Here is a 13,862-nt window from a genome sequence, read left to right as displayed (position 1 = left end):
GTCAAGCACAAATTGATTTTTTTATAAACATTTTTCCAAAAATCAATTTTTAAAAAGTTCTTCTAGAAATAAGCACTTTTAGCAGCAATATCAAACAGTCTCTTAATTTTTATAGATGTACAAAAAATTAGGACATCTATAATAAATTTTACAAGAAAATAATAAATTCAAATTAGTCGTTGAATTAAAAAAACCAAAAAGAAATATGTGAGAAGGATCAAATATACTCTTATGTGAATTATTTTTTTGATTAAAAAAAATAATTTTTGAATTCCGTAAGAGAAAAAAAGTACATGTGAATCATTCATAAAATAATAAAAATATATATGAATCACTTTTATTATGAAGATATATTAATCCTGCGTGAAAAAATTAAAAAATTTATCAAACCTTTTTTCTTAATTTAAATTCTGAATTCGCCTATATTATCAAACTATTTAAAGAGCAGCCATGAGCAGGTGAGTTCATATTAGAAGAAAGTTTTGAGATAATTCTTCATTTAAAAATGGGACCCTCCAATATATATAATACTATAAAGCTCTGAAGAAGAATTAAATGCATAAAATTGCCATTTGACCGCTTTTCTCGGCTTTCAAAATTCCAATAAATGACATATAGTCCCACAAAATATTAATGCTATAATCAATTTGGTACTCATAAATATAAAGAGTTTCACAATTTCGACCTTTAATTTGGCCATTAAAAACTTCATAATTTATATGGACCCAAAGGTCAAAGACATGACATGAGTTTTAAATATTTTTTCTATTGGCTTTTATTTGTTCACTTTCAATACGCACATCTTTTAAATACTATAATTAATATATATGTTATCATAATATTCTTATTAACTGATATATAATCTTATTAGATATTGAGAATATTTGAAGCGTAAGTAAATTATGTTAAAAATATATATATATTTTTTCTTAATATGAAATATAAAATTTTATTTTTAATATTATAGACAAATAAAAATAAATGAGCAGAGTAATGTTTCAAGTAAAAGAAGAAATTCACCATAGAACAGTATAATATCAATTTAGGGAGATAAGTGATAAGTGATAACCATGTATAGTCGGAAATTTCAGATGAGTACCCATGATTCCATCTTTTCTTGTTTGTTTAATTTGTAGGCAATATGTAAAATCCTATAAAAGCTACTATTAAATAATTTCAAAATTATTATATTTAACCTATTTTTAAATATTGACGAAATTGATTTTGGTCGTTGTGATATTGGTCAAACACGCACGTTTAACCTTTAATTACTATATGCATTTTTATGTAATCATAGAATATGTTAGAATTGAAATACGGAAATCTAAGATCAAAATTAATACAATGTAGGAATGATATATACTGCTTAAACAAGAATTCGATTTAACCTTTCCTTGTTATATCTTTCGAACTCAAAATTCAAAGAAGATCTCCATAATTACATTCAAATATTCCACTAGATAAGTGAAAAATCACTTTGACTTTTTTTTCTTTTAGCCGAAGAGCCAACATTGCAAGGTGTCAATTTCTTCATTGATATGAGCTCTGGAGGAAGATCAATCTGTTATGTTATTATAGTAATTTTATCCATCGAATCACTAAGGACGACTTTTGAATAAGTAACAACAAAGTCTAGGTCTGGGTATTCTCAATTAAGTTAGATTGGATTCACTAATCCAAACTATTTTTTACAATGACGTAAATATCAAGTGCAGTTAAGTATACGACAACAAAATAATTGGTATACTCGTCAATAAATATTTCTGCAAATGTGTAAGAAGATAATGATTTAGTTTCAGATTATTTCATTTTGTTTTATTTTTTCCTCTTTTCTTTGTTGACGTATGATTTTCTAATTAGTTGATTAAAATAATTGGTATACTCGTCCTCTATTCTTCTTTTTTTATTTTAATCAACTAATTAGAAAATCATACGTCAACAAAGAAAAGAGGAAAAAATAAAACAAAATGAAATAATCTGAAACTAAATCATTATCTTCTTACACATTTGCAGAAATATTTATTAGAGTGAGAAAGTTATTAATTAAATAATGTACGATGAAAGAATTGTCAAGTTACCATCTGAATCTGATCTAAGTTATTTTTCTACGCTAACTGCTGATCATGAATTTGTATTGCCAAAATTTTACGCCAATTAAACGGTTGTAATTATTGGTCCACTGATAAAAGTACACTGCAATAAAGCTTTTCAATTATCTAATTACCTCACCACTCATTAGTTGTCCTTATTATTATTTTTATATGTTATTTTCCTTTTTCTATTAGTTTTCTAACTCGATTTTCGATACTCATTTAGACTTTTACTAATATGAATGCGTACTGCGTAAGGATAAATTTGTATTTTGCTTTCAATTATATATTTACCATTTTAGAAGTTTTATATTCTTTTAAATTTAGAAAAAAAAAAATTCAAAACTCCATTCTTGACAAATTCATTTTAGATGATACTATGTTTTTCTGGTTATTATAAATAGATTTAATTATGTTTGTTGTTTCCTGTTCGCTCTATTTGGTCTATTTCTAGCTTATTGTTGATTATTATTATTTTATATTATTGGTGATCAACAACAAATTATTGTTTTTTTATTATGTATGACAAAAAATGATAATTACGTGTTAAAAATGAATTATGTTCACCTATTTCCTCCCACTAATAATGATCACTAGTCTAACATTTGATGGTATAGGCTTCTTCATTGTGCATGGCACTAACAAATCATTCCTAAATGAAGATTATTGTTTCCTCCCTTTCTAAATATTTATCATGTTTTTTCACACCTCTTAAAAAAATACTTAAGTAAAGGATAATTTGACTCTTTAATTATTGTAATTATTCCTATCAGTTTAAGTAAAGGATAATTTGACTCTTTAATTATTGTAATTATTCCTATCAGTTTAATGTACTTATTTCTTTTAACCACATTAATGTCATATTTGTGAGTAAGAACTTCAAATACTCTCTTTGTTTAATAATAGTTGTGAATTATACAAATTATTCTCCCAATCTCGCTCGCATCTCTCCTCCCCCAACATGTAGCTACGAGTTGTAATTAGCAAACTATAACTATAAAACCTAATTAAGTTATTTTGAGTGGCTATATGCAAAAATTCCCCTTATTAACTATACTATTCAGAATCTAATGTATTTTTCATAACATTGAATTTATTATATTAAAAAAATGTTCATCTTTACTTGTCACATTTTGCTTTATGAGAGTCAATTTGATTAATTTCATAAATAAGTTGAATTAGATTAATTCAATATTTTTAATTCTTAATTTAGATGTTTGAAAATCATACGAAAAGAACACCACAAGTTGCAATCATTCTCATATTTGGATAAAGTTCATGCAGTTTAATTCTTGAGAAGCGAAACATAACAAGTAAAAGTATCAAATAGATAAAATAGTAAAATCATCATTATATTATTTCTGAAAAAATATCATATCAAAAATTACAGTGAACAAGTAAAAATAAACGAAGAAAGTATATGTGAAGTTGTTTTTAAGAGGATGGTGGTTGTAATTTGTAAATGAAGGAAGGAAGAGGTTGAGAAGCATTAAAAAGGATGGATGGATGAATGAATGAAGAGGCCGGCGGTACTCTCAGCAAAATTAAAGTAGATACTTAATTTTGTAGAAAGCGAGGTGTTTAAATGCATTATGCATTTGCTCTTTCTATTCATCCACTTCGATTTAATTTGCATTTAAGTGAATTCAATATGATTTAATGAAAGGCAGCTGCCTACTACATTTAATTTAATACAACCCCTCTTTTCCCTTCTCATTTAATTTTATATATTAAGATTATATTTTTTTTAACATTAATTATTCATTTTTCAAAATTTCAAATTATATATTAATTAATATAAATATTGTAATAAAACCATATTAACTATTACATATTTTCTAAGAAACATACAAAATTCAAAATGGATAATAAAAATGAACGGAGGGATATCTATAAACACATATTTTATTTTGTTTTATTTTTTATGTATATTAAAATCTGACTATTTTAAATTGTGGGTAGGGTTCAAGCGCTCCATAGAAACACATATCATCATTAAAACCTCCCTATATTTAATGTCTCCTTTTCCTGCTTGACTTCTCTTTTTGTTTACTTCTTTACTTAATTATTCTTCCTCTGGCCTCCCTTTTTTTCTGTCACTTGACTTGTTAATTTAAGTAATTATGTTTTGAAAATTTAAATTTAATTATTATTCTTTTTGTTTATTTTTATTTGTTTAAATTTAATTTGACACACTCTTTAAGGAATAATTAGCAAAATAATTTTTTTTCCTATTTATAAGGTATTCTCATTAAGCTAGAGGTTTGCAGACTCCTACCTAGCCTAACATCTACTATACATAACCTCTCACGCCTCCTCACATGTGCATCCACACACCTATATATCTTTGTAAAGATATATGACACTTAGGCCTAACTCAACTCCAAAAGTTAGTTCATGAGAAGGGAGGATTGTCCAAGTCCATATAAGAAGACCACCAGTCAATTCCCCAATCAATCTGGACTTCTACCCACTCTAACACCCCCTTTACGCCCAGGCCCAACTGGAGTGTGGACCGGGAGTCCAAACAGAGATGGACCTGATCAGTGGCGGAACCAGAAATTTTAATAAGGGGATTCGGCATCTATTATACATACCTAAAAAATAATTTTAACCATGTATAAATAGTAATATTTTTCGCCGAGGGGTTTGGATGAACCCCCTCATTATATGCTGCCTCCGCCCCTGGACCTGACTCTACTACCATGTAAAGATATGACACATGAGTCTAATTCAACTCCAAAAGCTAGTCCATCAGGGGAGGATCGTCCAAGTTCATATAAAGGAAACCGCCAATCCATTCCCCAATCAATGTGAGACTTTTACCACTCTAAAAATCTTCACGTGTCTGAACCATCTCAGTCTCACTTTCTTCATCTAATCCTTCACGTTAGTCACTCTCACCATACCCCGAATGCCGAATATATATTAATTACTTCATTTTTAATCATATCTCATCCATCTATACCTCCTTATCTCTGGTCAAACGCTAGCTTAAATTCGTTCACAAAACTGATGGGCTTGTTTTGCTTTTTTTGTGAAGTAGGAGTAAATTTCGTCAATATAATGAATGTGGTTGGTGAATATGCATAAATAAATAGGTTCCGTACGTACGTCCATTGAATTGGGATTATGGGCTAACCATAATGAGCCATACATGGTTTTTTTAATGTTCCCTCATTAGAAGATGCCTACTCAATATTCAACTCACTTGTTGTTTCCTCCTTTTCTACGTTCCATTCATGTCATGGATGTGTAATATTCTTAAAATATGTATTGGAATTAATTAAACCTTATACTGATACTACGTACTACTAATAAATAGGTACATTATTGTTCACTTTTTCGATGTTACGTTGGTATTTTAGAATACTTGTGCTTGTGCATATTTGTTTCACCCTCCTTCTAAAAATCCTATAGTGGACCAATCTATATACTTCCTCCGTCTCGATATACATTTCAGATTTTGAGATACAAATAAGTTTATCTTTGACCGTAAGTTTTTCATATATCTATTAAATATTTGGATTGTAAATTATTGTGACTTATAGTACTTTTTACGTAGTTTACAAATATATAAATTTTATTTTAAAAAATTAGGATTTCATGCGCAGATTCTCAATTAACTTACCTCGCCTTCACGCACCTAGGCCCATTAATAAGCAGCACATAGTGTATGTATATATTGATTAGGAAAAATAAACGGTAAATTCGATTGGCTATTATGTATTTGTGGAAAGATTTCTCTTAAGGGATCTCAAAAGTGAAAAGTGTAGGAGAATCGAAATGGAGGAGAGATTGTGTTATTTGAGAGAGAATATCAATAATTTGGTTAATTACGTAAACGATATGTATGAAGATCTTATATCATCATGTGAAGTTATAATAATAACATGTATAATAAATATATAGAAAAAGAAATGTTGCATGCAAAACATAGACAACCAAAGTTGAAGGGAATTCAAATTTTTTTTATTTTTTAGTTTGATATCCATATTGAAGTTCGATTAGATTTGGATTCACATCGGAAAGTCTCACATTGAGTAGTAAAGTGCTCCTTAACGCAGTGGCGGAGCCACCAACTTACAGTTAGGGATTCATTCGAACCGTCATCATTATATTATTTGTACATGGTTAAATAATATTTTAGTTATATATAATAGATGTCGAACCTCCTTCAGCTACTTCGTGTGTCTATTTTTTCAGATTATGAACCCCCTTATTGAAAATTATGATTTTGCCGCTGCCTAAACGAAAACAACTTTTATACTCGTGAAGGCCAAATTTGAGATATCTAATTAAAAATAAAGGCATACTTATCACTCCACAAAAAATTGTGGAGGGTTAGTTGAAGGGAAATGGTTTCATTTGAAGTGATGATGCAAAGTAGTGGGGTGGGGTGGGGTGGGGTGGGGGGATCTCATACGTATTCATGACTCATTAAAATGCTGGTTGTTTAAAAATGGTTGAGGGCCGTTGTGGACTATTAAAAGCACACACAAATAGATTATGTGTAGTTTCAATGAATTGGAAATTGTTAGTTTTAAAAAAAATGCAAACAATACGTTGAAAATATGGATGACAATTTTTTTATCTTATAAATTTCAATTTCAATAATTATAGGACTTTAAATAGATGCATAAACAAAGTATGCTGACTTCCTGTAAGTAAAATATTGCTCATTGCACGCCTTTTTATTTAAGGGATAATTTGACTAAATTATTTATATATTATTCTTTGACCTCAATTACTAATCTCTTTCTACATTTATTAGTTTTTATTAGAATAAAGATGAAAGTGAAAAAAATTATTATTTTTTGGGCAAACAATACAAATCTCAATTGAGGACTTAACTATGTTTCTACCCATGAGTTTCCAGAATGTATCTAATATTTCACATATATGTATCTAATATGATTCACACTTATGTGAGATACATCTCCTCTCTAGCTCGCGTCCCTCCTATTTCACTTGCCTCTCTCCGTAATTGTATTCAGAGTTTATTTTGTAGCAAAAATATAGTTATGTATTTAAGTGTATTTTATTGGAAATCTGATATAAAATTATTAATTAGTGAAATAATGTGTAATTATTTAAAATTATACGAAAAATTAACAAATATAATAGAAATATTTATGTAATTAAATAATTTTTTTCTAAATTTTATCTTAATTTTTTAAAATAATAAATAATATTCTCTTTTTAATAAGCATGACAACTAAAATCGGTTGGAGCAAGTAGATTCCAATTTCCAACTACAAGTAAAGAAACCGATTGTTCTAATAAATCTGCTAAATCAAATACTCCATCTGTCCAACAATACTCGTCCACTATTGACTTTGCACATTTCTTAAGAAACTACTAGAAGGATAATTATACTATATCACTCTTTAAATATAATAAATATAATGTCTTGAAAAATGTAAATGTAATAGAGAAATGTCTATAATTAATGATAAGAATAAATTAGGAGCTAAGTATAAAATTATCCATTGATTTCAAAAAGTGAACAAATATTATTGGATATTCCAAAATAGTACTCCATCCGTTCCTATTCATATGTCACAATTTTTTATTTCACGTGAATAAGAAATTAAGTAAGTTTATCATTCTATCCTTATTTTATTTTTTTTAAGTCAACTTTTTCAACCAATGAATATGAAATTATTTATTGTGATTAATTAATTTGATCAATGAGCATAAATTATTCATTTAATTTTTTTATGTTAGTCAAATGTATATTTTCAAGGCTAATAACTCACAAGGGTAAAATAGAAAAAATATTATAATTAATGCATTGATTTTATGAAATGACAAATATCATGAATCAACTATTTATAGTAAATATAACATATAAAAAGGAACCGAAAAAGATACAATATATTAAACAAATATTATTGAACGAAGAGAGTATTAAATTCCACATACTCCTAAACAACTAAATAGAAATGACTTTACAACGATCCTATAGTACTCTAGAAAAATCAGCAAACTCATGATATAAACTTTTTATGATATTTATTTTGCTTTTTCAATGGTTGAACCGTTGAAGAGCCTTTAAAGTTTTTACTCTTTACTTTCACTTTTACTTTATCTATTTTAGATTTTAGAAGTCTTTTAAAAATACTGATTAATAGAAGTATTTACCATAATATATATATTATTAATATATAATTTTGTTTTGAAAAATAATTCAGAAAATAAGTAATTAATATTAAGGATAAAATATTTTTTAAAATATATTAAAAATAATAAATAAAAATTTATTTTTGAAATACCGAAGAAGCAAAACTTAAAGGGAGAAGTAGTAGGAGTTATGAGTTATAATGACCAACCCCCTATTTAAAGTTTCTCTAGCTATATTTCAACGCCCTTCTTCAACCCAACTGTATACGGACTCTTATTATTTAATGACAATTTCAGATGAAATGATGAAAATATAGTTTCTTATTTATTTTTTTATAGTAGATTCAAAATAATCGTTTAAATATCAATTTGAATTGTTTTTGTCTTTTAAATTTATCAAAAAGTGAGCGTTTTTTCAGTCTTTAATGAATATTTACCAATTCGGATTGTTAAATTTAACAATGAGAATTTTTAAAAATAGAAAATATTTAGCTGGAACTAACATTTGAAAGTATAAATTTTGTAGCTTTATGTTATTTTTGGTCCTTTATTTTTGTGTGCGTTCGTTGTAGTTTCTGGAATTTTAATAAAATATTTTGGTGTATATATCTGGTTAAAAATTATTTCACAATTTCGGTTATATTTAACAATTAGAGTTTGATAGATATTTAATGGAAACCAAAATTACCCAAATAATTATCAAGTGATTACTATTTTGGACTTTATTACTTCCAAAAATAAAGGACCATTTTATAATTTTCTAGACAATTTCATAACCCCCCTTGGCCACCACGAAAGGATGTGGTGAAGTGGATGAGATTGTTCATCCCTTAACCCGAAGTCTCAAAGTCGAGCCTTGGCTTTGAAAAAAATCTTGATAAGGAACACTTCTCTTGAATGAGGCCCTACATGACACGAATCTGAAATAGTCGAACTCCAATACAGATATCAGACAACGTCCTCCCCTCTTCATCTTCTCTATATCTTATTAACGTCACGACATATGTGTCTAATTAAATACAATAACTCTACAGCTAATCTTTTGTCTATAGGCTTCCTTTGGAAGGAAAAACTATGACGTATATCTGCTTTTAATTGTGTTGGTGGAAGATGTATCATTTGGGGTCGTTTGGTTTCATTACATTAAAAATGTTTAATTGATTGATCTGATCATATAACAAAAATATGTGTTTAATTGGTTGCTCTTATTAAATTTTATATAGCTAATATAGACGTAACAGTATATCAATTATTATATGCAAGATAAGGTGCAACTTTATCGTAAGCGTTGTCGAAAGGTGGTTGTATATATCACCAATTTGGAAATTACAAACTTGTCGTCAAAATTTTTACTAAAAGATTTCAAAATATAAAGAATCGAACAGATTTTAACTTCCCTCTTGGTTACTATGCTTTGATATATTAGTTTTGGGTGTCAAAATCATAATCCACCCAACTGTTTATGTTAGGGCGGATTATAGTAATCTGCATATTTTATTATTTTGACTCGCATAATTCAAGTCATTTTAAAACTATACTAATAGGCAATGCAAATTGACCAATAAGAAACTTTGTTTGAAATGTTTTAAAAAGACATTCTTTTATTTGACAAGTTTTTAAAATTCATAATATAAGAAAAGCAAGTTTTATTAAGTATTCAAGCATGCAAATTATAACAAAACAAACTTTGAATTTGAAACTAAGTAAGAATTGAATGGATTGGATTATAATGCTCCGATTTTTAGCTCATTTCAACTCAACTTGTTTCAGCGATCAATGACACGCTTATTTATCAGTTCAACCTATTTTAACATTTTAAAATTCAGCTCAACTCACTCATTTGAAACCCTATATCAGCTAACCGGTGTTGATCATCAATTATCTTCTATCCCAGTAAAATAAACCAATATGCAATTATAATTGGACAAACAATTCCTTTTATTAATAGCTTCTTTATTATTATAATATTCTTTTATATACTTAACGGATTCTCATTTCTCAATATAAAATATAAAGTTTGGACAAAAATTACAGAGTTTCCGAAAAACCCCATCCAATATCCTGGATCTGCCCCTATGTGCATTATTATATATCCATAATTAGTCCATAAACCAATCGAAACCTATAGTTAATTTCTTAATTACAAGTTCCAATAGAAATAAAAGAAAAATTCATGAATTGGACTAAAGATAAAGGATTTTATGAAAGATCTTCCTTAAAAAAGTTATATATCCCATACTGAAGGGATAAATATCTCATGAATGAACATTTTGCAAGTTCCTTTTCCCCATCCATTATAAAGTAATTGGCATTAATGGCAGCTTGCTATACACACAATGATATATTACATCGCTCACTTATTAATAGTAGACCAACAATCAAGTAGACGGATAGTGACATGAGTGCAATCTACTTTAATTTCTCCGGTCCAAAATACTTGTCATATTTTACTTTTCGAAAGTCAAATAATTACTCAGCAAGTTAAGTGATATGAGAAGAATCATAGTATATTGTTACGTATAATTTTTGAATCTTTTAATTAATGTAATTTTAATATTTTGAACTAATCTGGTCTAATTTAGCTCCAAAATTTAAAACTTGGAAGTAGGAAGAGAATAATATCTCAAGTAATTTAGCTCCGAAATTACTTGAACTTTGACCAACATTTTAAGATAATTTTTTAAACCCATATTGATATGAGAGAATCATAATATATTGTATTTATTGTATAATTTTTTAATCTATCTTATCTATATTAATTGAATTGTTGTGGTTTGACACACCCCATAAGAAGAAGAAAATACGTTTTAGCATAAATTACACAATATTTTTCACTATTATTCTTTTGATTATTTCCAAACTATTCTATTTAAGAACCTTTGAAGGATAAATATGAAGAAAAAATGTTTCAATAGTTTTCTTAAACTTTGAGATTTATTTATTTTGAATTATGAAAAAAGTCTCAACAATTTACTTAATATATGGACTAAGAGGAGATAATTGTATTTCTTGCAAAATTATATTTTATGTCCTTGAATGTTTTTCTTAATAAATGTGCATTGCCTCACAAATTCAGTTAATATGGAATAGAGAAAGTAATATCTAAATTGTAATTTTACAAATATTGAATTAATCTAATCTAATTTAATTCCAAAACTTAATTAAATCAACTCTCAAGAAGCGAAACAGAAAAATTAATGTGAGAGTACTGTTTATATCATTAGTTTTAATACTTTCATTCAAACACATAACTACTTATTTATAAAATTAACTCCAAACACTTAAAACTTATCAGCTATTTACCATGAGGTAACTCAAACAAAACTCTACATTTCTTGTGTATAATAATAAAAAATGACATAAACAAGAATTGTGTGGTCTAGCCAAGGTTTACATTAAAGTAAAGTGATCATAATATATGATGGCAAAAGCTAATAAATAGTACTATAAATTAGTGCATGCATGAGAAAGAGTGTAGATTTGACCAAAGAGATAAAAGAGTTAGTTAGTACTACCTACTTAGCTTTAAATAGCAGGTTGGAGGTGTATAGTAATTGCAAAGTCCGATCCCAACTCCAATTTAATTCAATTTACTTCTCACTTGAAGAGCACGTCATACAGAAATAATGGGACCCTTTCTACTTCCACATTTAAATTTTTGCCCTTTTAGATTCTATATTGCACTTACTTGCCACCCCCTATATAATCTTCCACAACATTTTATAACTATCTCAACAATCCAAAAATATATATATTATTAGTGATGGTGTCTTTTCATAAAATAGGTCAAATTCCAAAACAAAGAAATGTAATGGAAGATTTATGTAAGAAGAGAAAATGGGAAGATGATCAATTGTCTTGTGATGAAATAAAGCCACAAATTCAAGCAAAAAAAATTACAACTTTGTTTGGTACACAATTGAATCCTGAGACTCCTCTTCCTTTGGAGTGGCAAAGATGTCTTGATATTAAGGTATGTTATTTTTTTTATATGTATTAACGATGGTGTTCTTGTTAGTGTGTGCGTGTCTGAAGAAAATATTTTTTTTGAATTCTCTTGACATAAGAGAGGTAATTGTGTTTCAGAAAAATTGTTTTGTTTTGTTTTGTTATTAGTTGAATGACTTTGTCCACTAATATTTAATAGTCAGTTGGAAATTTTAAAACTATCTTTAATGAGATTTGAATCTCCCCATCTTATGGAATTTTTACTCAATTCACTACTCGGTAGGTCATACTTTTAAGATCATATTATTGATGTATTTTTCTTTCAAGAAATACTATAAAACTAGTTAAAGACTTCGAGCCCGTTTGAATGGATTCAATGAAAGCGTTTTAAGTTAAAAATAATTTTTGAACTCTACATCATGTTTTGAAAAAGTAAAAAAAAATTAAAAAATTCAACCATTTGATTTTAAACCAAAATAAAAACAACAATAAAAAAGTCAAAAGTTGGGATCCCAATAATTTATTCTTAAAAGTCACATAAAATAAGTACATCCAATCATGGTCTTATTTGGTACACTGGAAATTACAGTGTGTAACTAGCAAGGTAAAAAATATTAATATACATATATGTTTTTTGATTTTTTCATATATTTACTTTTTTTGTATTTTGACTCATCCGAGTAAAGATTCTGAATTCGCCACTGATTTTTTAATTCTTTTTGTTATTTTATAAATGCAGTCTGGACAGATATACTTCTTCAACACAAGATCACAAAAGAGAACATCAAGAGACCCAAGACTAAGTGATCCTGAACCACTACCAACACATCAAGTGCATATGAGTTTAGATCTTGAACTCAACTTATTACCATCATGTCAATCACCAGAAAAAACCAACCAAAGTGATGACAATTTTGTTAGCAACAACTCAAATCACTTCATAAAAAAAGACAATTATGAGTCTAAAGGTTTAATCAATCGTTCACCTTCATGGCTAACATTTGATGTTGATCAGCAAGAAATGGTTACTGCAGTTTGCAAAAAATGTCATATGTTAGTAATGATGTCAAAATCTTCACCAACATGTCCAAATTGCAAATTTGTACATCCATTAGATAGGCTAAGCTCCTTTTGATTAATTAATAAAAGTATAGCCAAGTGGCAAATAATTTAGCTAAGCCTCCTAGTACCTTTTAGAAAAACATTATATATATTTTATGTAATATTTTCTGAATCGAAGGTGATCTATAATTTCGTATGGTAAAGAGCAAATTATTGTAAAGGAAGGAGACATTTATTACTGTTTTCGATATGTACATATTTATTTTACCCGGAAAAAATAAACGATTGCTAACTTTATGAGTTTATTGCTATGGTATCATGAATGATTTGTAAAATAAAATAAAAAAATGGGTACTATATAATTATATTGAAATTTTGCAACATCAAAGTTTTTGAGTTAGTTTTTCATTATTTATTTATTTTGGGGAATATGTATGGACCGACAATAATATCGATCATAGGGTAGTTAATGTTCTGCATGTATTTGTTTCAAGTTCCTTTAATTAGACCATTAAAGTGTCAAGTTAATGCACCTAAAAAGGTTTCTTAAATTTGATTTGGGAGTTAAAACGGTGTAAATATTTACGCAATCGTATCACTGGAAAAAAGTAAAAATAATGAAATTACTTTTTACTA

The 13,862-nt window shown here is 27.7% G+C and overlaps 1 protein-coding gene across 1 annotated transcript; it reads left to right on the top strand.

Moving 5' to 3' along the window:
• The first annotated feature begins 11,955 nt into the window (after positions 1-11,955).
• LOC125814155 (uncharacterized) lies at positions 11,956-13,599 on the top strand. The gene is made up of 2 exons (XM_049493613.1): positions 11,956-12,189; positions 12,904-13,599. Exons 1-2 carry the CDS (start codon positions 11,980-11,982, stop codon positions 13,297-13,299), a joined length of 606 nt encoding a protein of 201 aa, XP_049349570.1. The 5' UTR covers positions 11,956-11,979; the 3' UTR covers positions 13,300-13,599.
• The last annotated feature ends 263 nt before the right edge of the window (positions 13,600-13,862 follow it).

This window comes from Solanum verrucosum, unplaced genomic scaffold (assembly GCF_900185275.1).
Source record: "Solanum verrucosum unplaced genomic scaffold, falcon-dt-bn FXZP01000230.1, whole genome shotgun sequence".
NCBI lineage: Eukaryota > Viridiplantae > Streptophyta > Magnoliopsida > Solanales > Solanaceae > Solanum > Solanum verrucosum.
The sequence above is the reverse complement of the archived record's forward strand: the minus strand, read 5'-3'. Positions and strand labels throughout refer to the sequence as shown.